This window comes from Chiloscyllium plagiosum, unplaced genomic scaffold (assembly GCF_037043375.1).
Source record: "Chiloscyllium plagiosum isolate Xiang-an unplaced genomic scaffold, Cpla_swu_hap1 HiC_scaffold_22, whole genome shotgun sequence".
In the NCBI taxonomy this organism is placed as follows: Eukaryota; Metazoa; Chordata; class Chondrichthyes; order Orectolobiformes; family Hemiscylliidae; genus Chiloscyllium; species Chiloscyllium plagiosum.
Genome location: NW_028270160.1, coordinates 32,271,308 through 32,297,238, shown reverse-complemented (window position 1 = coordinate 32,297,238; position 25,931 = coordinate 32,271,308). Strand labels below are relative to the sequence as shown.

General features: G+C 41.5%; 1 protein-coding gene across 2 annotated transcripts in view; it reads left to right on the top strand.

Annotated features, from left to right (window-relative positions):
• Window positions 1-25,931, top strand: part of LOC122561159 (carbohydrate sulfotransferase 15-like) — an 82,669-nt gene that overhangs the window by 46,630 nt on the left and 10,108 nt on the right. For both annotated transcript variants that reach the window (XM_043712655.2, XM_043712658.2), the window contains exons 4-6: window positions 10,368-10,511; window positions 11,067-11,223; window positions 17,941-18,097. In XM_043712655.2, the coding sequence (XP_043568590.1) occupies window positions 10,368-10,511; window positions 11,067-11,223; window positions 17,941-18,097 (458 nt within the window). The remainder of the gene's footprint in view (window positions 1-10,367; window positions 10,512-11,066; window positions 11,224-17,940; window positions 18,098-25,931) is intronic.

The window sequence follows — 25,931 nt, the reverse complement described above, 5'->3', positions numbered from 1 at the left end:
ATACTTACAAAATCCAACAATATATGAAACTGCAGAGGCTATGCAATGTCAATCATTGCAAGGAAATGGAGAGCTGCCAATGTAAATTGCCTGCATACCACATTAAGTGTTTTGATGGTATTGGCTTCTAATTTCTATTGTGGAGAATGCCTGTCAAAATAGGCAATCATCCATGAAGAAGTGTGCCAGGACAGACATGATGGGTCGATTGCCTCCTTTTGTACTGTGGAGAAAGTGAGGACTGTAGATGCTGGAGATCAGAGCTGAAAATGTGTTGCTGGAAAAGCGCAGCAGGTCAGGCAGCATCCAAGGAGGAGGAGAATCGACAGAAGGGCTCATGCCCGAAACATCGATTCTCCTGCTCCTTGAATGCTGCCTGACCTGCTGCGCTTTTCCAGCAACACATTTTCAGCTCCTTTTGTACTGTGTCATTATGTGATTCTAACACACAACCATTGAGAGTCCCTTTTTTTTGGTTGGAATGACAAGTTTAATTGAGGGGTGGAGATAGAGAAGAGTGCACCCAAATGCAGTGGTAGGGAATTAGTTTTGTGACTAGAGTGGAGAGAGATTTGGAAAGCTGATGATATTGCAACAAATGAAGATTGTAAAATGTTTGTGAACCGTTGGGAAGAGAGAGACCTTCTGTGAAGTTGTGGTCTGATTGATTTGTTAACGATCTAAACGTGAATTATTTTCTACTTTTTAATTGAAAAATATTTGCAATTAAGCAACTCCTCTATTTTTAAATTCAATGTCCAAAAGTGGCAGGAAAGCTCGTCACAGATCTTCCAGCTATAAAGCTTTCAATAAATAAGTAATTCTCACATGTCAAATATAGTAATTGTCCATAACATGGATGTATCTTTTTAAATGGAAAATAAAAGGAATGGAAATCTTGGTTAGAAGGTCCATTAAGTAAAGTAGCAAATTGATTTTTCCTGGGTTTTTAAAAATCCATTCACATAACGTAGGCGTCGCTGGCTAGAACAGCATTTGCTGTCCATCTCTAATTACCCTGAAGGCAGTTAAGAGTCAACCACATTGCTGTGAGTCTGGAGTCACATGCAGGTCGACTATGTAAAGATGACAATTTCTGTGACTGAGTCATAGAGATGTACAGCACAGAAACAGACCCTTCGGTCCAACTCATCCATGCCAACCAGATATCCCAACTCAATCTAGTCCCACCTGCCAGCACCCGGCCCATATCCCTCCAAACCCTTCCTATTCATATACCCATCCAGACGCCTCTTAAATGTTGTAATTGTACCAGCATCCACCACTTCCTCTGGCAGCTCATTCCATACATGTGCCACCCTCTGCATGAAAAAGTTGGCCCTTAGGTCTCTTTTATATCTTTGCCCTCTCAACCTATGACCTATGACCTCTAAACCTATGACCTCTAGTTTTGGACTTCCCCACTCCAGGGAAAAGACTTTGTCTATTTATCCTATCCATGCCCCTCATAATTTTATAAACCTCTATAAGGTCACCCCTCAGCCTCCAACGCTCCAGGCATAACAGTCCCAGGCCTATTCAACCTCTCCCTATAGCTCAAATCCTTCAACCCTGGCAACATGCTTGTAAATCTTTTCTGAAACTTTTCAAGTTTATTCTTCTGATAGGAAGGAGACCAGAATTGCACGCACTATTCCAAAAGTGGCCTAACCATTGTCCTGTACAGCTGCAACATGACCTCCCAACACCTGTGCTCAATATTCTGACCGATAAACGAAAGCATACCAAACGCCGCCTTCACTATCCTATCTACCTGCGACTCCACTTTCAAGGAGTTATGAACCTGCACTTCAGGTCTCTTTGTTCAGCAGAACCCCCTAGGACCTTACCATTAAGTGTATACGTCCTGCTAAGATTTGCATTTATCTAAATTAAACTCCATCTGCCACTTCTCAGCCCATTGGCCCATCTGATCAAGATTCCGTTGTAATCTGAGGTAACCTCCTTCGCTCCTACACCTCCAATTTTGGTGTCATCTGCACACTATACCTCTTATGCTCACATCCAAATCATTTATATCAATGACAAAAAGTAGTGGACTCAGCACCAATCTTTATGGTACTTCTCTGGTCACAGGCCTCCAGTCTGAAAAACAACCCTTCACCACTATCCTCTGTCTGCTACCTTTTGAGCCAGTTCTGTATCCAAATGGCTAGTTGTCCCTGTATTCCATGAGACCTAACCTTGCTAACCAGTCTCCCATGGAGAACCTTGTCGAACGCCTTACTGAAGTCCATATAGGTCACGTCCACTGCTCTGGCCTCATCAATCCTCTTTGTTACTTCTTCAAAAAACTCAGTGAAGCTTGTGAGACATGGTTTTCCATGCAAAAAGTCATATTGACTATCCCTAATCAGTCCTTGCCTTTCCAAATACATGTGCATCTTGTCCCTCAGCCCTAAAGGACATTAGTGAACCAGACAACCGCCAACAGTTTCATCATTAGACTCTTTTTTTTCCCAGATTATTCTTTATCTGCCATGATGGGATTTGAACCCAGGTTCTCAGAATGTTGCCTGGAAGTCTGGATTAATTAGGAGAAAGTGAGGACTTCATTAATTAACTAGCGATAATACCACTAGGCCATTGTCCCCCCTCAAATATCACACATCAGATCTTTCTAGATAAGGTAAATTTTGACTCTAACATTTAGTATTCCCTTGAATCTTTGTAATTTTCTCCAAAGACTTAAAAAAAAAGTTCTGCACATTGCATTTGCAATGTATTGGCTTCTTTCCATGTGCCATAGATTTATATTAGGCATTGTTTTTGAATTCTGTGATTTTAATTTGTTGCTAAACTTTTCGATAGTTTCTTATGTCACCAAAAATCATGTCATCTATGTTTTTGCTCCACCTTGTGTGCTCCATCTCTGTATATGAGATGGTTTTCTTGGTAGAATTGTCCCTTCATGATATCACTTGATGTGACAGCTGACTGTCAGCTGATGTCATGCTTTGAGTAATTCTGACAGCTTAAGATCGCTTCAGAGAAAATTAAACCTGTTTTTGATTTTTTTGAAGGCAGATTTTGGTTCTCCCGTTGTACAATATGCCTTGCATTCAATTTTCAAATGTTCATTTGCAAAATACTTTATTATTTTTGACAGTTGATATTTTGAATTAGATTTGAATGTGTGCCTTGATTCCTGAGAGGCAAACGGGTTTAATGTTTGGCGGGTGAATGTAGGCATACCTAAGTGCTTTAAAATTATTTGTGATATAATATAGTTATCATGGTATAATTTCACTACTGATTGGGATAAATTCAGCAACATGCTTCAATTTATTCACATTTACTTGACTGTAATATTATTATTATCAGATATGTTTGTGTTTTAATTTTCCTTTAATATTTTAAAAGCTTGGGGTCTTCCTGTAGAGATTCTCTCACATACCATGTTATCTATAACACACATAAGCAACCTGAACTTCTTGGAGATGTGTCAGTGTTCTGCTATCTAACTAAATGCACACATAATTTGACCTTGTAACAATAGTATTCTCGTGATCAGAACTAGATGTTTCGATCTGTTGTGTAGGTCCTCTTTTAAGGTGTCCATTCACAATGTTTGGTAGAATGAGACTAAATATCAATCATTAAATTATATTGTTTCAGAATAATTGAGCATACAAAGCAACACAAGTAAGATTTCATTATGTCATATGAATTATTTGGTGCAGATTATCTCCTAACAACTAACAGATAAACGTTTGGATCTTCTATCAGGTTAAGTATTACTGTTGCTTTAAAACTTGGTCATCCTGTCAAGATCCAGTACTCTTCTTTATCTTCCTTGCCTCCCTCCCCCAACATCTGTCCCCATGACCTGCTCCAAAAAAGAAAATCAAGACGTGAGTTTGATGCCTGAAGAGTTCGCCATACAGTCAACTCCACTTTTTTTTTCCCCCATCTTTACTTCCAGCTGAAAATATTACACTGCCTGCAAGAAGTCTTGGAATGAGTTGTAATCCATCAGACTAATGGAGATGAGGTAGATCCTCAAGAATATTAGCTCCAATGCAAAGCTTGAAAACTGAGGGCTTTTGTTTAGACAATTTTGTGTATGCCACATGAATAAAGCCATCATGGTTTCCAAAGTCCTTAAAGTTGCACATGTTAATATTTAATTTCAGAATGTGGGAAACTCTGATAATGCTGCATTGATTGGCATTTCAAGTTACCTTACCACATCGATACATCTTTGTGAAGAGTGATGTTTTTGTTCCCTCAGTGACAGGGCATTCCAAAATCTTGATCAAATTGTAGCACAGAAATGGTGATACAAGTCTGGGTCAAGAGGCGATTGATTTAAAGGAGGCCTTCAAGGTAGTGATGTTCCCGTTATCTTTCTCTTGCTGCCTGCCTTGTCGTACGGGGTGAATTGGATTCTCTACAGGATGGAAACAGGCTCTTCAGCCTAACAAATCCACACCGACCCTACGAAGTGTAATCCCTCCAGACCCATTCCCCGACATTTACCCCTGACTAATGCACCTAATGCTAGGGGCAATTTAGCATGGCCAATTCACCTTTAAGATTGAATTAGATTCCCTATAGTGTGGAGACAGGGCCTTCGGCTCAACATGTCCACACTGACCCTCCGAAGAATAACACACCCAGACCCACTTCCGTTTGACGGATGCACCTAACAGTATGGACGATTTAGCATGGCCAATTCACCTGACCTGTACATCTTTGGACTGTGGGAGGAAACCGGAGCACCCGGAGGAAACCCACACAGACACAGAGAGAATGTGCAAACTCCACACAGACAGTCGCCTGAGGCTGGAATCAAACCTGGGTCCCTGGCGCTGTGAGGCAGCAGTGCTCACCACTGAACCATCATGCCGCCTAATAGATTAGGTTATCTACGGTGTGGAAACAGGTCCTTTAGCCCAACAAGTCCACACCGACCTTCCGAAGAGTAACTCACCCGGACTCATTTCCCTACATTTACCCCTGAGTAATACCCTAACACTATGGGCAATTTAGCATGGCTAATTCACCTAACCTGCATATTTTGGATTGCGGGAGGAAACCCTCACAGACACAGGGAGAATGTGCAAACTCCACACAGACAGTCGCCCGAGGCTGGAATTTAACCAGAGTCCCTGGCGCTGTGAGGCAGCAATGCTTACCACTGAACCACTGTGCTGCCTTTGACCTGCACATCTTTAGACTATGGGAGGAAACCAGAGCACCTGGAGAAAACACACGCAGACACATGGCGAATGTGCAAATTCCACACAGACAGTCGCCTGAGATTGGAATCGAACCCAGGTCACTGGTGCTGTGAGGCAGCGCTGCTAACCACTGAGCCACCATGCCACCCCAGAACACATTAGATTACTGTTGTATGGGCACACCAGATTGCGACACTATACAAGCTAATGCTGATGATGAAAGTTGCTGGCACCATCCTCTTTAAGTGTAGGACTTAGAGGGGATTGTTGGTCTGCTGTGGTCAAGGAAAATTACTTCCTGGTCCAAATAGAAAATGCTCTTGTAGTAAACAGGATGTATTTTATTGCATGTCAGCACATTACAGGTTACAATCATATGATAAACTTGGCTTTAGAGACTTTGAGGAGGCTCAGAGGTTAGGTTTCATTCTTTTGAGATCTTAAGCTGTTCTGCCCACAAAACAATATGACACCATTACTGTGGATGGTATACTTACAGCATTCCTCAGCATTAACCCTTTCAGATGAAAATATAAAGAGGAATGTTATAGAAGTTACTTTAGTAAATGTCTAGTTCAGCCACAGAACATTAACAGTAAATTGGTATTTGCTGAGTTCAGTGATACTGACCAAGTACCTGTAGATGGCTTCAGGCTGCTCAAGTGACTGGTGAGCATTCCATTATAATCCTGACTAGAACCTGGTGATTGGTCAAGAAGCTTTGAGGTAGCAAGTTGAGTAATTTATCAGTGTATCTGTTATCCACCCAATTCTTGTACTGTTATCATTAATATCATTTCTAGTTAAAATTCCATAGATGCTAATAATCCATTGGATGTTGATGGTATTTCTATGATGGCTGTGCCATTGAAGGTCAGGGAGATGTATTTAGCTTTTTCTCATTGTTGGATAGTTATTACTCAGAACTTAGTGGTATGTGTTGTAAATATTGTCTTCCACATGTCAGTCCAAGCCTGGATGCTGTCCCATGTCCTATTTATCTGATCTATTGAGCATAGTCTGTATGGATTTGTGAATGGGCAATTGTATTTGACAAACTTTTGGAACGTTTTGAAGTTGTACTAACAAAATTTATAAAGGAGAGCCAATGGACATAGTATATTTTAGACTTTCAGAAAGCTTTTGATCCAGAGTGGCCTATTTGAAAAAAATAACTCACATGGAATAGACAATAGTGTACTGGCATGGATTAATGATTAGCTAACTGACAGAAAACTGAAGGAATGAATGGTCACTCTTGCATTGGCAGGCTGTGACCAGTAGGTACCGTGAGGAACAGTATTTGGGCCCCAGCTGTTCACAATTATATATATCAATGATTTGTAGGCAGTCGCCAAATATAATATTTCTAAATTTGTGGATGATGCAAAGCCTAGTGAGAATGTATGATTGTGAGGAAGATGTAAAATGGCTTCAGGGAGTTTTCATCAGTTTTAGTGAATGGGCAAGATCATGGCAGATGGAATAAAATGTGGAACAATCTGAGATTGTCTTAGAGTCATAGAGCTGTACAGCTTGGAAACAGATCCAGCGGTCCAACTCGTTCATGCCAACCAGATATCCTAAATTAATCTAGTCCCATTTGCCAGTATTTGGTCCAAATCCCTCTAAACCCCTCCTATTCATGTACCCATCCAGATGCCTTTTAAATGTTGTAATTGTACCAGCGTCCTCTTCCATCTCTCACAACCCAATCCATACATCTTTGGTAGGAGAAAGACATGTGTAGAATAAACTATTAGCAAGGCTGGTAGAATGATAACTGTTTGATACAAGAGGATTTAAATACAAGATTAGTGAAGTCTTGTTTCAGTTGTATAGAAATTTGTTTAGACTGTGCCTGGAGTATTGTGTGTCTAGTTTTGGTCTCCTCATCTCAGGAAAGATGCAATTGCCAATGAGGAAGTGCAACAAATATTCACCAGACAGGATGGTGGGACTGTCCTGAAAAGAGAAATTGGGAAAGCTGAACCTTTAATCTCTGAGATTTTGAAGCAGGAGAGGTGGTCTCAAAGAAACGTACAAAATACTTAATGGGACAGAAATGGTAGACGCAGGTAAGTTGTTTCTGTGACTGCCTCCAACCTTCCATGGAATATAGCTCCTGTTAAAGGGCCTGACAAAATCTGGACGAGAATGGTTCTGGTGGAAACCAACCTGACTGTCAGTGAGCACATTTTTGGTGAGAAAACATCATATGATGGATCCATCCAACAGTTTGCTGGTAATAGGGCAATATTGATTGGTTTAGATTTGTACTGCTTTCCGTGACAGAGGCATCCTTGGGCAATTTTTTTCATATTGTTGTATAGATGTCAGTCCCAAAGCTGCACGGAAAGAGTTTTGGCTAAATCTGTCACTCATTCAAACAAGTGCTGTGACCAGAATTATGTAAAGACACTTCAATCATACTGCATGCAACTTACAAACACTTTACATCATTATGTCTTGTGCATCAAATTGCTTGGTTTTTAGCAGCTATGATGATGTGGCATTGTCTACTCCGTATTTCAATGGATGGTGTTTGGAAATGCTTCAAAAATAGGATAAAGGAAGCATATTCTAAATGTTATCTCTTACTGGGATGAGCAGGAATCTAACATTTGAAATGATGAATTGGTTAAATATCTTATTTCCCCAATACTTCTGTAATTATCTACCACTGTTCTTGACTCAGTGTGGTTCCATTACAGAACTTTAATCAAGTTACTGGTGATTGACTAGCTCTAGCAGTAGGCAAACGTGAGGACTGCAGATGCTGAAAACCAGAGTCTAGGTTAGAGTGGTGCTGGAAAAGCACAGCAGGTCAGGCAGCATCCAAGGAGCAGGAAAATAGACGTTTCGGGCATAAGCCCTGCGTCAGGAAAGCTCTACCAGTAGCCTTTCCTTTTTCCCTTTCCAGAGTCCAGTTTTGGAGCTTCATCAGTATATAATACCCTGTTCCAAGATTTTACCTGTTACTGCTCTGGAGATATTTATTGTCCCCTCATGCACACAAAGGTTAGATCTTAACTTGATAGTGAGAGTGTCATGAATTATAGATTATGGTCGTATATTATACTGCTATTGAAGAATGAAGGTGCCTTATAGATATCTGAATAGATAACCAAATTTGTCCTCAGTTTGTCACAGTAAAAGTATTACGGTATATGATGAAAGGTTTACCTGCTGTGAAACTAAGACTCTCTTTTCAAATACTGGGTAGTGATTATTCCTATCAATGTTATTGTGAGCAAAAATGTCCAGGCTTCCTCATAAGTGTGTTTACCAAGAGCACTTAATCAATGACTAATAGGTGTGATTTTTTTTCAGCCATGGGACGTGTGTGCCACACACCACCCTCTGTGTGAAAACATTGCCCCTTAGGTCCCTTTTAAATCTTTCTCCTCTCACCCCAAGCCTTGTGTGACATGATTTCCCAACCACAAAACCATGCTGACTATTCCCAATCAATTCTTGCCTTTCTAAATACATGTAAATCCTATCCCTCAGGATTCCTCCAACAACTTGTCCACCACCGCTGTCAGGCTCACCAGTCTGTAGTTCCCTAGCTATTTCCTTACCACCTTTCTTAAATAGTGACCTCCAGTCTTCCAGCACCTCACCTGTGAATATCGATGATACAAATATCTCAACAAGGGGCCCAGCAGTCACTTCCCTAGCTTCTCACAGAGCTCTCAGGTACACCTGAACAGGTCCTAGGGATTTATCCACTTTTATGCGTTTCAAGACATCCAGTACCCACACTTCTATAATGTGGACATTTTTCAAAATGTCACCATCTAGTTCCTCACATTCTATATCTTCCATGTCCTCCTTCACAGTAAATATTGATGCAAAATACTTGTTTAGTATCTCGTCCATCTCCTGCGGCTCCACACAAAGGCTGCTTTGCTGATCTTTGAGGAGCCCTGTTTTTTCCCGAGTTACTCTTTTGTCCTTAATGTATTTGTAAAGACATTTTGGATTCTCCTTAATCCTAATTGCCAGAGCTATCTCCTGTTCCATTTTTGCCTTCCTGATTTTCCTCTTAAGAATACTCCTACTGCCTTTATACTCTTCTAAAAAGTTCACTCGATCTCCCGTGTCTATATCTAACATATGCTTCCTTCTTTGTCTTAACCAGAATGTCCATCCCTCTCGTCATTCAGCATTCCCTACACCTACCAGCCTTATCTTTCACCCTAACAGGAATATATGCCTCTGGACTCTCATTATCTCATTTTTAAAGGCTTCCCATTTTCCAGCTAACCCTTTACCTGTAAACATCTGCCCCCAGTCAGCTTTTGAAAGTTCTTGCCTAATACCGTCAAAATTAGTCTTCCTCCAACTTAGAACTTCAACTTTTAGATCTGGTCTGTCCTTTTCCATCACTATTTTAAAACTAATAGAATTATGGTTACTGGCTGCAAAGTGCTCCTCCACTGACACCTCAGTTACGTGCCCTGTCTTATTTCCCAAGAGTAGGCCAAGTTTTGCATCTTCTCTAGTAGGTACATCCACATATTGAATCAGAAAACTTTCTTATACACACTTAACGATTAACACACTCATTGGTTCATTTACTATTTTGTTTATTATTGTATCTTGCACTGATTTTTCACACCTAAACAATCAAATGGAGGTTTTCATTTCAATAGGATATCAAAAGTTGATCAGAAATAATGATATTGAAGTTGTCTGGCCTGTGGGAGGAAACACAACTATACTGGACATGCACTAGTGAACCAATGTCAACCAATCAGCACATTTTGTGAATATTTTATGGTACGAGACCAAGAGTTGTTTAGTTTTGTTGAAACTGTGTTCTATAACTTGCTGTAGTGGGGTCTGAACTTTCAAACTATGTGCATTGCTGGTCCAAAATCATATGTCATCAACAATTCTTGGTACAGCATTTTACTTCATGTATTGTGTGAAGATGGGACAGTAGCAACTCTGTGCTTAAAAAGTACAATACTGCTTATTAGATTTGCACAATACTAAAACATAATTCGCAACACTCTTTTTTGAATCTGTAATCTCAAAATAATCTCAAAAACATTAAGTTGGTTCTCGGATCCATTTAATGAGAAGGACATTTGAAAAATTGTGTGGTGTGTTATAATTTCTGTACTAAAACATATTTTTGTTTGGCAGGTATTATTCAACCCTGGAATGGTTTCCATGACCGATACCAAATTGAAGATTATCTGGATCTGTTTGATCTGGCAGCTCATCAGATTCAGAGTCAGATAGCCAATGCTTCTGCTGAACAACCAATTAAAAGCAACATGGTCATTGGTGAGTTGCTATATTCACCTATATTTTATTAAAATGAATATTTTTGCTCTCAAAAGTGGTGTCATTCTAAATCACAAGTTGAGCATGTTATGTACTTGTTATAGTGTGTCTAATAACAAATAATGAGCACCATTTGTATGGAAATGTTTTTCAAAACATATATTTCAGAGGCAATTTCAATTTTCTACTTGCTGATGGAAAGTCTGATAATTTTCAGGAACAGTTCAGTCTTCGTTAGTAGCGTGAATGCCTTAATTCTATTGCAGCTGATCTTTTACTGGATTACCACATGAAAGTCATTCTAAGTAAAAGCAGCTGTCAAAATTTCATTTGTCTGTACCTGATTTCTTTTTTAAAGCACATTTTGTTCCCTTTCTCCTCTTTGTCTCCCAGGCCTTGCATCAATCCTAATCAAAGAGAGCAGGGAACAAGTTCATTGTTAGGTCTCTCATTATGTTACGATCTCGGCAGAGCTGAGATTTAATGGCGAGTTGCATATGCGATTTGCATCCACTTAATTTCATTATTTATTGAAAAAAATACATTTCTTTTTAGGTGAGGCAAGTGCTTCCACAATGTGGGATAATAATGCTTGGCAGAATTTCTATCATCGCACTGCTGATGGTGAACCACCATATTTAATTCAGGACTTCCTTCATGCAGTTCTGCCATCTGCTAAACTTATTGTTATGCTGAGGGACCCTGTTGAGAGGTTAGTTTGCAGCCTTTGTTCATTGCCTGTGTTTTATTGCCAAACCGTTAGGAAACCTGAGGTCTTGCAAAGCGTTATACCTGTGTGTTAATGACTGTTCTAAATCGTGCTTACCGCCTAATTTCCATGCTGCCTAATGTTTCTGCTATATCCTGATGTTTTCATGTGTAATTCAACATTTGTGTGACTCAGGATACTGTTTGAATAGTAGGAAGAAATGAATGTAAACTGAAACAGATTCCCCGTAACAAACAGTGCATAAACATTTTAGTTCACTTTTAACAAAGTTGACCTTTTCAAGAACTAACGACTACATTGCTTAATTCAAATGATTGAATCAATACAAAAATAAATGCTTTATCAAGAGTAGGCTAAAAGATTCTGGAATAAATATTTTTTGACCTGTTATTACTTAAACTCCAAGTGCTGGGCTTTAAAAGTGTTAGTGGATAAATATGTGCATGATATTGAATCTGACATCTTACAAAATCCTAAAGCCTGATTCTTTGCTGAGTTGACTAATCTTAGTTGTGATGATTTTGGAATCCTTATGTGAATCTCAACATTTTGAGGGAGAGAAGGAAAATCAAGCAGAGTCGATGCATCTGAATGAACTTTAGTTGGTTTGTGGATATCGCATGAGGATTGTCTGGAGCTCTGCCATTAAATTCCTCTGTAAATTGATTCCAGTTTTCAGGTTCTTTCCAACTTTTGGGCAAGGTATCTGTGGAATAGTATCCTAGAAAATCTCAGGGCCATCTGGAGGAATTGCATCATTGACAGTGGTTTGGACTGCTTGTGGAGTGCCAAACATTTTGGATTGCTATGGCAATGATTGTTGAAGTGCTTTAGATGTAATAGCCTGTTATGGATTTTGAGTTGAACGAAGGCCAGAACTGTGGTAGAAATTTGGCATTGAGCAGATGGTGTGTAACCACTGTATCTGAAATTGGCAAATCTGTGTTAGTTGTCTCTGAGATTTATCCAAGTCAGTGGCTTGGCACAGAAGTAATGCTGTGCCACTGCTAGTGTTTCAGCTGCAGTCAACGTGGCAGCCAAAACCTAATGTATTTTTGTGCAGGTTTTAGAGGAAACTGGGATGGAAATGTGTTGCTGGAAAAGCGCAGCAGGTCAGGCAGCATCTAGGGAACAGGAGAATCGACGTTTCGGGCATTAGCCCTTCTTCAGGAATGAGGAAAGTTGGTCCAGCAGGCTAAGATAAAAGATAGGGAGGAGGGACTTGGAGGAGGGGCGTCGGAAATGTGATAGGTGGAAAGAGGTCAAGGTGAGGGTGATAGGTCAGACTGGGGTGGGGGCGGAGAGGTCCGGAAGAAGATTGCAGGTTAAGAAGGCGGTGCTGAATTTGATGGATTTGACTGAGACAGGCTGGGGGGAGGGGAAATGAGGAAACTGGTGAAATCCGAGTTCATCCCTTGTGGTTGGAGGGTTCCTAGCCGGAAGATGAGGCGTTCTTCCTCCAACCGTCGTTTTGTTGTGGTCTGACGATGGAGGAGTCCAAAGACCTGCATATCCTTGGTGGAGTGGGAGGGGGAATTGAAATGTTGAGCTACAGGGTGGTTGGGTTGGTTGGTCCGGGTGTCCCAGAGGTGTTCTCTGAAATGCTGTAGGCGGCCTGTCTCCCCAATATAGAGGAGGCCACATCGGGTGCAAAGGATGCAATAGATGATGTGTGTGGAGGTACAGGTGAATCTGTGGCGGATATGGAAGTTTCCTTTGGGGCCTTGGAGGGAGGTGAGGGGGGAGGTGTGGGCGCAAGTCTTGCATCTCCTGCGGTTGCAGGGGAAGGTGCCGGGAGTGGAGGTTGGGTTGGTGGGGGGTGTGGATCTGACGAGGGAGTCACGGAGGGAGTGGTCTTTACGGAATGCTGATAGGGGAGGGGAGGGAAATATATCCTTGGTGGTGGGGTCCGTTTGGAGGTGGCGGAAATGACAGCGGATGATGCGCTGTACATGGAGGTTAGTGGGGTGGTAGGTGAGGACCAGTGGGGTTCTGTCCTGGTGGCGGTTGGAGGGGCGGGGTTCAAGGGCGGAGGATCGGGAAGTGGAAGAGATGCGGTGGAGGGCATCGTTGACCACGTCGGGGGGGAAATTGCGGTCCTTGAAGAAGGAGGCCATCTGGGATGTGCGTTTTTGGAACTGGTCCTCCTGGGAGCAGATGCGGCGGAGTCGAAGGAATTGGGAGAATGGGATGGCGTTTTTACAGGGGGCAGGATGGGAGGAGGTGTAGTCCAGGTAGCTGTGGGAGTCGGTCGGTTTGTAGTAGATGTCCGTGTTGATTCGGTCGCCTGAGATAGAAATAGAAAGGTCGAGGAAGGGGAGGGAGGAATCTGAGACTGTATCGGCGCCGCCTCGTGCTCCCACGAGGAGGTTGAACAGTTCATCCACTTCACCAACACCTTCCACCCCGACCTCAAATTCACCTGTACAGTCTCAGATTCCTCCCTCCCCTTCCTCGACCTTTCTATTTCTATCTCAGGCGACCGAATCAACACGGACATCTACTACAAACCAACCGACTCCCACAGCTACCTGGACTACACCTCCTCCCATCCTGCCCCCTGTAAAAACGCCATCTTATTCTCCCAATTCCTTCGACTCCGCCGCATCTGCTCCCAGGAGGACCAGTTCCAAAAACGCACATCCCAGATGGCCTCCTTCTTCAAGGACCGCAATTTCCCCCCCGACATGGTCGACGATGCCCTCCACCGCATCTCTTCCACTTCCCGATCCTCCGCCCTTGAACCCCGCCCCTCCAACCGCCACCAGGACAGAACCCCACTGGTCCTCCCCTACCACCCCACTAACCTCCATGTACAGCGCATCATCCGCCGTCATTTCCGCCACCTCCAAACGGACCCCACCACCAAGGATATATTTCCCTCCCCTCCCCTATCAGCATTCCGTAAAGACCACTCCCTCCGTGACTCCCTCGTCAGATCCACACCCCCCACCAACCCAACCTCCACTCCCGGCACCTTCCCCTGCAACCGCAGGAGGTGCAAGACTTGCGCCCACACCTCCCCCCTCACCTCCCTCCAAGGCCCCAAAGGAAACTTCCATATCCGCCACAGATTCACCTGTACCTCCACACATATCATCTATTGCATCCTTTGCACCCGATGTGGCCTCCTCTATATTGGGGAGACAGGCCGGCTACTTGCGGAGCGTTTCAGAGAACACCTCTGGGACACCCGGACCAACCAACCCAACCACCCTGTAGCTCAACATTTCAATTCCCCCTCCCACTCCACCAAGGATATGCAGGTCTTTGGACTCCTCCATCGTCAGACCACAACAAAACGACGGTTGGAGGAAGAACGCCTCATCTTCCGGCTAGGAACCCTCCAACCACAAGGGATGAACTCGGATTTCACCAGTTTCCTCATTTCCCCTCCCCCCAGCCTGTCTCAGTCAAATCCATCAAATTCAGCACCGCCTTCCTAACCTGCAATCTTCTTCCCGACCTCTCCGCCCCCACCCCAGTCTGACCTATCACCCTCACCTTGACCTCTTTCCACCTATCACATTTCCGACGCCCCTCCCCCAAGTCCCTCCTCCCTATCTTTTATCTTAGCCTGCTGGACCAACTTTCCTCATTCCTGAAGAAGGGCTAATGCCCGAAACGTCGATTCTCCTGTTCCCTAGATGCTGCCTGACCTGCTGCGCTTTTCCAGCAACACATTTCCATCTCTGATCTCCAGCATCTGCAGACCTCACTTTCTCCTTAGAGGAAACTGGAGCCACTGTCTGTGGGCAGTACCACCTGACCAATGTAAGTGGGGCAAAACGATGCAAAAGGAGGTCCTCTCCTGAAACAATGTCACTGATATAACAAAGGAGTAACTTTACTGAAAATCCAATATTCCTCATGCAGTTATTCCAGGTTTTCAGCCAGTACTGGCAATATTCAAAATTATTAGCCAGATTAAGCTTAGCAACAAAAATACAAGTATCTGCATTCAAATAATTTGGACCAGAAATGTAATTTCTTTTTTAAAAAAAGTCTGTGCTGATGAGATTTCCATAGTTTAAAGCAAAACTTGGTCATTCAATTTAATTTCTAAAAGGAAGATTATCATTCCATCTATAATTGTACATCATATATTTCTATTGGGACCTCAATTTAATATATGCTCACTGTTCCTGACACCCAATCTGTACTACCAGTTCCAAAATATCTTGTCACTTTACATTACTATCCAAAGTAGCCACTGATTAAAACATTTGTGTGGATTTTCTTTATTCTCATGGTATTAACATTAAATATTTTTTGTAAATACTTGCCACTAAGGTGAAAGTACCAGTCTCCGCATTTAAGGGTAATTTTGCTACTTTGGCAATCAGTTGCTAGCATCATGCTTGACCAGGTCAGATATAAAGTGGCTAAGTGTCAAGTTTTTTTTTGCTCAGCTGCAACTGTGTCCGGGAATCTTTATCTACAGGGTCTTCAGTTATACAACATTGACACTTGCTCATTTTCAGTCCCAGACCTACTTGCTTTTTTTTTCAGTTATTATTGATGCCAAATGTTAGGGCTGCCCCTTTGAGGAACTCAGCAAATAAAAAAATCAGTTGGTATCTTAAAATGTAGGTAGATGTTTTTCTAAGCTAGATATGTACATATGTGTCAGAGAAATCCAAATGCTAATGAATTGCCTCATCAGTCACAAAACAATACTTCCTATTAATCTGAGAGGACTAGGACAGTATTTTTAGAAAAAAATTACAAGTATTTTGAAAACTGTGTTGTCAATTAGGTGGGAAATGGAAAACTGGTGAGATACTGATTTGGTTAGGTGATGAAGAGTTTAGAACAGTGAGAGGAGATGGCCTTTTAGATGCAGTTGTACATTGTACTTTTGGACTAGATACATGGGATGTACTCACTGGCTTTGATAAAACACTGGAGATTACAAGAAGTTATGTCTTTCATGAATCTCCTTGGATCTTGCAGCATTCTTGGGTCACAGTTGAATGTTCTAATATTTAACTGGAATAGAACTACCAAAGGATCTGCTAAAGCTTATTGGGATTGCCCTTTAATGGGGTGGAAGGAGGACACAATTACAGTCCACATGTGCGAGGACTACTCAGATATTGCATATCAGTTTGGGACAGACTAAATCATTTACCATGTGAATCCCATCAATGCCGTCTGTGAAGAATGTTGACCAAGCAGTAAAGCCTGTTTTCTGTTGTTTCTTTGTTAACTTATGGTTCTATTTTCTTTTTGGCTAATTTTTACATATAGCTACATATAGTAATTCTTATTGAGTAATTCAAATATATCGCTCCTGCGATTTTTTTTTCCTTCTGTTGTTTACATCCATGTTCTGAAAAGTTAAGACCTGTATAATTTGCTTCTTTGCCATCTAATTGCTAAGGGCCAACCAATTCTCATTATAAATGGATATAGTCTTTGGATGTAAAGAGTTTGGACTTACTTAGCTTAGAGCATTTGCATACAAAATGCATATGCACACACATGCATACCTACTTTACCATTAAAATCAAGTCATTGTAAAGGAATACGACTAATTTTTAACACTCTTCATTCTGAATTTTCATTATATTTTATGAACCCTTTTCCTCAACCTCAAGTTTTTTGCTCTTAGCAATGAATTCTGAAGATCTTAATCAATCAAGCTTAAAATAAATCTAAATTTACTAAGCTGCATTCAGTTACTTTCTTTCAGCTATCCTGTTATTCAGCTCTCTGGCTCTTAGGTCAATTCCCTTGTGCTACTAGAATCAACATCAAGCCCCTCTACAACAAGCTCCACACATTTTTAGGATATTTTGTTCTTCCACTTCAATCTGTTATGGACCATGCCAGACCCCTTTCATTTTACAAGTGTTTTTTTAACTTGAAAACCTATTGCCTGAGGCAGTATCTATTCACTATAATCAAACTGGCCCTAAAACCCATCCAAACACAGACTTTTCATAGTCTGTGTCTTTTACGACTTCTCTGAAAGAAAACCAAGGGCAACATAACCTTGTTAAAGGAGGAACATCATCACAAATCCTTTCAAACAATCAGCAGATATGGAGAAAAGATAATTGATTATAGTTATTGGAGAGATTAAAGGCAATACTAGTGGTGAAACTTCTTTTTTTCCATTTTGAACAACTATTGCTTATGTAAGATATCAGAGGAATACAATAGCAATGTCAAACGAGTTGCATTTTTAAACTTTAGGCTAAAATTTGGAGTTTAAGAAGTTTATTATTTCATGCCTGAAACTACTCAATTGATTATGTAACCACAGAAGAAATTAGTGTTTTAAAATGTCATGTTGAGGAAAAGCAATAATATGGGGTAGAAAAAAAACTTGCTTTTGTAGAATCATAGAATCCCTACATTCGGCCCAACAAGTCCACCCTGACTCTTGGAAGAGTATCCCACCCAGACCCAGACCATGACCCTATTACTCTAGATTTCCCCTGACTAATGCATCTAGCCTACACATCCCTGAACAGTATGGGCAATTTTAGTACGGCCAATTCATCTAACCTACCCATCTTTGAACTATGGGAGGAAACCCATGCAGACATGGGGAGAATGTACAAACTCCACACAGACATTCACCCAAGGCTGGAATCGAACCTGATCATGCAGTTTACTGAGTATTTCACTGGAGTTAAGTCACTCAATTAATGCATTTTTATAATAACGTATTCCCATCTTTTTTAGGCTGTATTCTGATTATTTGTACTTCATAAGCGCAAACAAATCTGTCGAGGACTTTCATGAAAAAGTAAAAGATTCACTGCAAATATTCAATGGATGTTTGATGCACTCTTCTCTTAGATCCTGTGTATATAACTGCACCGTGAACTCTGCCATGCCTGTAAGTACTTTTTCGTGACAGTCATTTAAAGAGCAAGTACCTCTGTCTATCAAAATAGATGTGCATTAATAAAACAATGTAAATTGCAACTCCTCCAACAATAATGCCTTCAGTTCTATTGTGGCATAGGTGGGAAGTGTCTCTACCTCTGAGCTACAAGCTCTGGATTTACTTGCCACTCCAGGACTTGAATGGTCAAGGAAGGTGCCTTGACAATGTAGTCAAACTGCAAATTCTTCCAACCAACACCTGTAGTGGCTGATAAGAGTGGGTGAAATTTCTTGTCAGCCAAGTGAAAATTGGAGCCTGAAACACAACAATCTATAGCTAACCTCAACAGCATGCGTGCAAAGTGCCAATTGCCACAGCAACTCACACACCATGTGGTAAGGGGATGGGATGTACAAGCCAGTTGATCAGTTGGCTAGACAGCTGGTTTGGATCCAATTGCCAGCTGTGCAGAGCTCATTCTGTCTGGGCACTGAGTGACAATCATGTCTTTGGACAGAGAACTGGAGAAGAATATTTCACTCTATGGTGCTGTATGGAAGCAACTTTGTGGCTTTCAACTAAATTAATTGTTAATAGTTGGGAAAAACACTGCAATTCTGAGCTTGTTGATTAGAATTTGCAGCAATCATACTTTCAATGCATTAAAGATCCAGTTGCATCAGCTGAAAGGGTCACAACTGATAGGAGGTAGTAAATGGTTCTGATATATTATTATAGGTAATGAGTGATTAATTAGATTGCTGTGATAGTTCATTATTAGTAGTAGTTTTAATTACATGCAATGCAGCAACTTGCTAGCAAACATGATATGCACTCAAATTACCTTGGTGCCATGTTTCTCCATTTTGGTTTTGAGATTCTTTAGGAAGGGGGCAGGTTTTGTGGAATAGTGGCCAGCAACCTACTGCCTCTGAGCCAGAGCCACAAGATGTGATGTTTAGGAGAACTTTTAGCCAAGGCAAGCTGATTATGTATCAATCTGTATATTATTCCATCACAAGCCAATGGCTTTAAGAGCTGGAGCGATTCCTGGTCAGTCCTATGCTGGAACAAAATTGAAGCCGCTACTACTGGGCTTTCCAAAATGGGGATGGGCCCCAAGTAGAGTCACAAGCAGAAATTTTGGGGTCCCAAGTCCTGAACTGACAGCAGCTGTCGGCAGCTCTGACTGAGTTCCAACAGTTGTGCTCTGACTTTAGCAGGCAGGCCCCTGTGCTCATTGCTGCCATTAACTACCTCTCTGTTCCCCCTGAAGTGCCTTCATAATTTTCAAGCTTTAAATTGGGAGTCACAGTTGGAATAAGTTTGGAAAACATATTCCAAACAATAAACTTATTCTCTATTATGTACTGGGCCAAACCCCCTCAAAATATTTTAAGAAGATAGTCTCGACCCCAATGTTTTCTTATTGTAAAGGTTAATGTAAGATGTTGCGTTCCTGATACAATTTGATTGGTCAAACTACTCAGTTTTAAGCAAAGCATACTTTATTTTGACACTATAGTGAAAATACAGACAAAATTAAAATTAAAAATAATTGGCTTAACTGGAACGCTATTGAAAACTTAAAATAATATACATATTAACTACTACTAATTATCTACTATCATATAGTAACATCCTGTAAACCCACCCTTGGCAAAGACAAATTCAGTAAAATAGATGATCTTACATGCAATTCTAGCAGCAGAAAGGGAAACCCAGCTTTTAGTTGTAACAGAGAGAGCTTCCACATGCAGTTTCAAGACCCGGAAACGGCTGAAAGCTAAAACTAAAAATCCTGGTTTTGTGGGAGCCTGACCCCACCAATTCAGGCTGTTTGAACTTTTGAAAAAAAACCCAAGGCCTCCCAAGTTGTTTACTTTATTGGCTTTGAGCTCGCTGCTCAGTACTTGTTTCAACATTTTTTCATTTAAAAAAAGGACAAAATACACCTCTTAAAGCCATAATATTGTCACCCTACTCTATGAGTACACTACAGTACATAAACATTACACTCCTGTAGTCCATTTCAGTCCTTTTGTTTTCCCAACACGGAACACTACCGTTTTAATTCATCAAAACCACGACAACGCATCTGCAATTAGATTTTCTTGTCCTGCAATGTATATAATTTTTGAATTGAGTGGTCACAACACTAAGCTCCATCTAAACAGTCTGAGTTTTTATCCTTAAATTTTCCCAAAATCCTTGAGCGGTTATGATCAGTATATACAGTTGTCTCAGCCACATTATTGGCGATATAAATGTCGAAATGTTGCAATGCCAACACCAAACGCAATGTCTCCTTCTAAATTGTGAAATATTCCTGATGACTAATCAATTTTCTAGAAAAATTCCCAATAGGTTTTTCAATCTTCTCATCGTCTTGCAAGGATAGAACACTGACATCCACATCACTTGCATCAATAGCCACATTGAATGCCTTTGCATAATTAGGTGTAGCTAACATTGGAGCAGTGGATAACATAGCTTTTAGGCTGTTAAATTCCTTTGGACATTCCTGTGTCTACTGAAACTTTCTGCACTTCTTTAACAAGTCAGTCAGTGGAGCAACCTCACTGCTAAAACTCAGTGCAAATATGCAATAAAACCCACTCAATCCCAAGAATTGTAGTCCTACCTTCTTCATCGGGGTATGGGAAACCCTCCACTAACTTCTGTTTTCACATACCGTGGAGCTACTTATCCATGTCCAACGACATGGCCCGGGAATGTTACTTGGGCTTTTGCGAATTCATTCTTAACCAGGTGTATCACATGTCTGCCTCCCAAAGTCAATCAGACAATTCCAATAGATTCTCCAAACATTCCTTCCATGTGTGGTGAAAATTCACATAATTGGATAATCCTGATTTTATTGGTTCATCTTTGAAATGTGGCTGGCACATTTTTCATACCAACGGCATGACTTTAAACTAGTATAGCCTATTCGACGTCATGAAAGCCAAAATTGTCTTCACTCTTTTTAATAAAGATACAGTATACTCTGAGGAAGTCCAACTTTGAAAAACATGTTACTTGTCCCACCTTTTCAATCCAACCTTCCAAACCTGGAATACGTTATGAATCTGATTTTGTAACTGCATTAACTTTGTGATAGTCCACATGTAATCATTGGGTACCATTTAGTTTTGGCACCATTACTATGGATGAGTTCCATTCGCTGCAGCTTACTTTGATTTATATTGTCTTTGAGCATGCAATCTCTTTTTGAACCTGTGCCAACTTCAGAGGGTTAAGTCTATAAGGATGTTGCTTAGTTGGAACAGTCTTTTCTATATCTACATCATGCATAATCAGATTAGTACATCCCAGCATACTCCCATATATCTCTCCCCATGTGATTTTAATAACTCTTTCAGGTCATTTTGATTTTCAAAGAGGGGACACAAGGTCAAGGTGAAGGGCAAGAGGTTAACAGGGGAATGTTGTCCCCAGAAGGTGTTGACAGTCTAGAATGCGCTGCCTGGGAGGTTGATAGAGGAAAATTGCCTCACATTCTTTTAAAAGAAATACCTGGATGAAGGCTTGGTGCATCGTAACATTAAAGGCTATGGGCCAAGTGCTGATAAATGGGATTACTTTGAAGTCAGGTGTTTCTTCACATGTCAATGCAGACTTGATGGGCTGAAAGGCCTCTTCTGCACTGTATGATTCTATGATAATGAGTGTCAAAATGTTCCATGCTTTAACTGCTTCTTAGCCTCTCTGTCCATGCCCCTCATAATCTTGTAGATCTCAATCAGATCACCCTTTAGTCTTCTCTGCTCCAATGAAAACAGCCCAAGTCTATCTAACCTTTCCTGATAACTTAAATTTGCCATCCTTGGCAGCAGCCTGATGAATCTCCTCTGCATTCCTCCAGTGTAGTCACATCCTTCCTGTAATGTGGTGACTAGAACTGCACACAGTACTCTAGCTGTGTTCTCACCAAAGTTTGCCAGAACTCCAATATGACTTCCCAGGTTTTGTAATCTATGCTTCGATTGAAAAAGACCCATATGCCTTCTTCCTCATCCTACTAACATGCCCTTGTGCCTTCAGAAATCTGTGGACAAATGGACCAGGTCCCTTTGTTCCATTGAACTTTCTAGTGTCATGTCATTCATTGAATACTTTATTGTCAATTTACTCCTTCCAAAGTATATCACCTCACACATTTCAGTGTAATTTTCATTTGCAACTCATCTGCCCATTTGACCATTCTGTTTACAACTTTATGATGACACACACCCTCACTGTTAACCACCTGATCAATCTTTGTGTCAACTTCAAACTTAACAAACCAACCCCCTCACAATCATTTATGTTGTTTATATAAATGTTGAATAATAGTGGACCCAGCTCAGATCCCTGTAGTATGTTATTGGACATGGGCTTCCAGTCTCTAAAGCAGCCTTCTGTTATCACCCTCTGTCTCCTACAACTAAACCAATTTTGAATCCACTTTATCAAATTACTCTGTATCCCACGTTCATTTGCCTTCTTGGTAAGTTTCCTATGTGGGACCTTATTAAAGGCTTTGCTGAAATCCATATAAAATACATCACCTGCACTACCCTCATCTACATACCTGCTCACCACCAAAAAAATTCAATCAAATTTGTTAGGCATGACCTCCCTCTGATGAAGCCACACTGACTATCCCTGATCATGCCTTAACTCTCCAAGTGGAAGTGGATGCTCGCCTTCAGAATTTTCTCCAATAATTTCCCTCTCACTGGTCTGCAGTTCTCTGACTTATCTCTACTGCCCTGTTTAAGTATCGGAACTACATTAGTTATTGTCCAGTTCCCTAGCACCTCCCCCATGGCCAGAGGGGAATTTGAAATTTGGGTCAGTACCCATGCAATTTCCTCCCTTGCCTCCCACAACATCCTGGGTCACAATTCATCTGGGACTGGAAGTTTGTCCTGTTTTAAACCTAACCACACTCTCAAATCCTTGTCCTTCTCTGTCAATTTGCTCAAGCATCTCATAGTCTCTCTGCCAGGATCCATGTCTTCACCCGTATTCTCTTGGGTGAAGAAGAATGTGAAGCATTGGTTCAATACTCTACCAATATCCTCTGACTCCACCACAGACTGAACCTTTTGGTCCCTAATGGCCCTTACTCTTTCCCTGGTTATCCGCTTCTCATTGATGTATTTCCAAAATATCTTGGGATTTTACTGACTTTTACCAGCCAGAGCTTTCGCAGATCCCCTCTTTGCTTTCCTAAGTGCTTTCTTACATTCCACCCTACACTCCCTGTACCCACTAAAAGTCTTTTTTTTCTTTCTCATTATATCTGGAATATAATGTGGGTGGCACAGTGGTTAGCACTGCTGCCTTACAGCGCCAGAGACCCGGGTTCAATTCCCGCCTCAGGCGACTGACTGTGTGGAGTTTGCATGTTCTCCCCGTGTCTGCGTAGGTTTCCTCCGGGTGCTCCAGTTTCCTCCCACAGTCCAAAGATGTGCAGGTCTGGTGAATTGGCCATGCTAAATTACCCATAGTGTTAGGTAAGGGGTAAATGTAGGGGTATGGGTGGGTTGCGCTTCGGCGGGTCGGTGTGGACTTGTTGGGCCGAAGAGCCTGTTTCCACACTGTAATGTAATCTAAAAATCTAATCTAAAATCTAATCTAAATCTTTGGTCATCCATGGTTCTCTCGGCTTGTTAATTCAGCCCTTTCATCCTAGAGGAAACGTATTGGAGTTGTGCCCTCTTCAATTCCTTTTCAAATACCCCTCCCCTCCCCCACTGCTCTTTTGTAGTTTTCTCCAGTAGTAGCAGTTTCCAGTCTTTCTTGGCCAGTTCCTGCTTTATTTTGCTAAAATCTACTCTTCCCCCAACACAAAACTTTTTGTTTGCCACTAATATATTACTTCTCCATAATAAGCTTGAATTGAATCATGTTGTGATCACTGTCACTAAAATATTCCCCAGCACCACCTCAAACACCTGCCTGCTTTCATCCCACAGAATGAGATCAAGCACAGCTCTATTCCTTGTTGGGCCCTTTACATATTGATCTAATAAGTTCTCTTACACACACTTCACAAAATCCAATCCATTCCAAGTCCTAAATGCTATGTTTATCCCAGTTAATGTCAGGTAAGTTGAAACCATCTCCTGTAATGATCTTTTTGTTATTATTTTTACACATCTCTCTTAATTGTGCAGAAATTTGCTTCTCAATTTAAATGTGGCAGCACTTTGTTTGTCTTCGGCTCTACCCACAAAACTTCATTCGATGCCCCCTCCAAGATACCATCTCTCCTTACTGCAGTAGCTGAATCATTAAGTAATAATGCAATGCCTTCTCCTGTTTTACTCCCTCCTCTGTTTCACCTGAATGATTCATGTCCCGGAATGTTGAGTTAATAATACTGCCTCACCCCTAACTGGCTTATGCTCGAAACGTTGATTCTCCTGCTCCGCGAATGCTGCCAGACCTGCTCTGCCTTTCCACTGCCACACTTTTCGATTCTGACTCTCCAGCATCTGCAGTCCTCACTTTCTCCTCACCCCTAACTCAACCATCTTACCTGGCACGTCTGGTGTTGAAGTAAAGACCATCTTTACTCGCTTGAAAATTAATACAGCCTCTGACTTGATTGTTTTACTGTATGATTCTGTGGTTTTATTCTGCTAACAGTCTGTGCCACCCCCCACTCCCCCACCACTACCACTCCTGCCAAGTTAGTTACAACTCCTCCCAACAACACTAGCAAACCATCCCCCAAGAATGTTAGTCATTCTCTGGTTCAGATTCCACTTGTACAGATGCTACCTTTCCCAGGAATGGTCCCCAGTGATCCAGAAAACTAAAACTCTGTCTCCTGCACCAACTGTTAAGCCATGCACTCCTCTGCATTATTCTCTTATATCTGTGCTCATTAGGTGGCACTGGGCCTATTTTGTTTTTAATTACAACCCAGAGGTAACAATCTAAAAGGTTCTGTCTTTTCATCTATTGCCGAGCTCCCTGAATTCTTGATACAAGACCTCATTCCTCTTTCTACCTCTGTCATTGGTGCCAACATGTAACCGTGACCTCTACCTTATCATCCTCTCCCTTCAGATGCCTTGCAGTTCTTCAGTGACATCCTGGAGCCTAGCACTAGGGGGGCAACACGCCATCCTGGAGTCATGTTAATGGCCATGGTGGCATCTATCTGTTCCCCTGACTGTGAAATCCCCTATTACCATTACCCTTCTTCCCCTCCTGTAAAGACAGGCTGCTTGTTGTGCCAGAAACTTGGCTCTGTCTGCAATCCCTGGAGGAACCAGCACCCTCACCACCCTCCAAAATGGAATACTGATTTATGAGAAGGACCCTAGGTGTAAAGATTAAAAAGAAATACATAAACCAAACAAGTCCCTACTCTTGCTTAAGTTGTGACTCACAATTTAATATAATTTGGAAATACCCACCAGGACTGACTTGCCAATCAGCTCCCATTGGTCCAATGTCACTCTCTGAACTGTGATATCTGGTTTCCTCCTGTCCCACTGGACTTCAGGTTCGCTTTACTCTGTTCCCACTGCTGCGACTGCTCTAAGTGTGCTCAGTCGAAGCCCTGCTCCTTCGATGTCTATCTGGAAGCCACTGCTGCTGCTTACCCCCAGGTTTGCTTTACTCTTCTCCCACCACTGCTGCTCTGTGTGCGCTTGGCAACATCAAGCCATAGCTGAGGTATAGAATGAAGAGATACAAGGCAAATTACTCTTTCAAGCCTTGGGAGAGATCTACATAGTGCATTAGATTGACATCTCTATTTGCCACAGCTCTCATCCATGTGTAACAATTGAGTTAGTGTCAAGAAGTATTA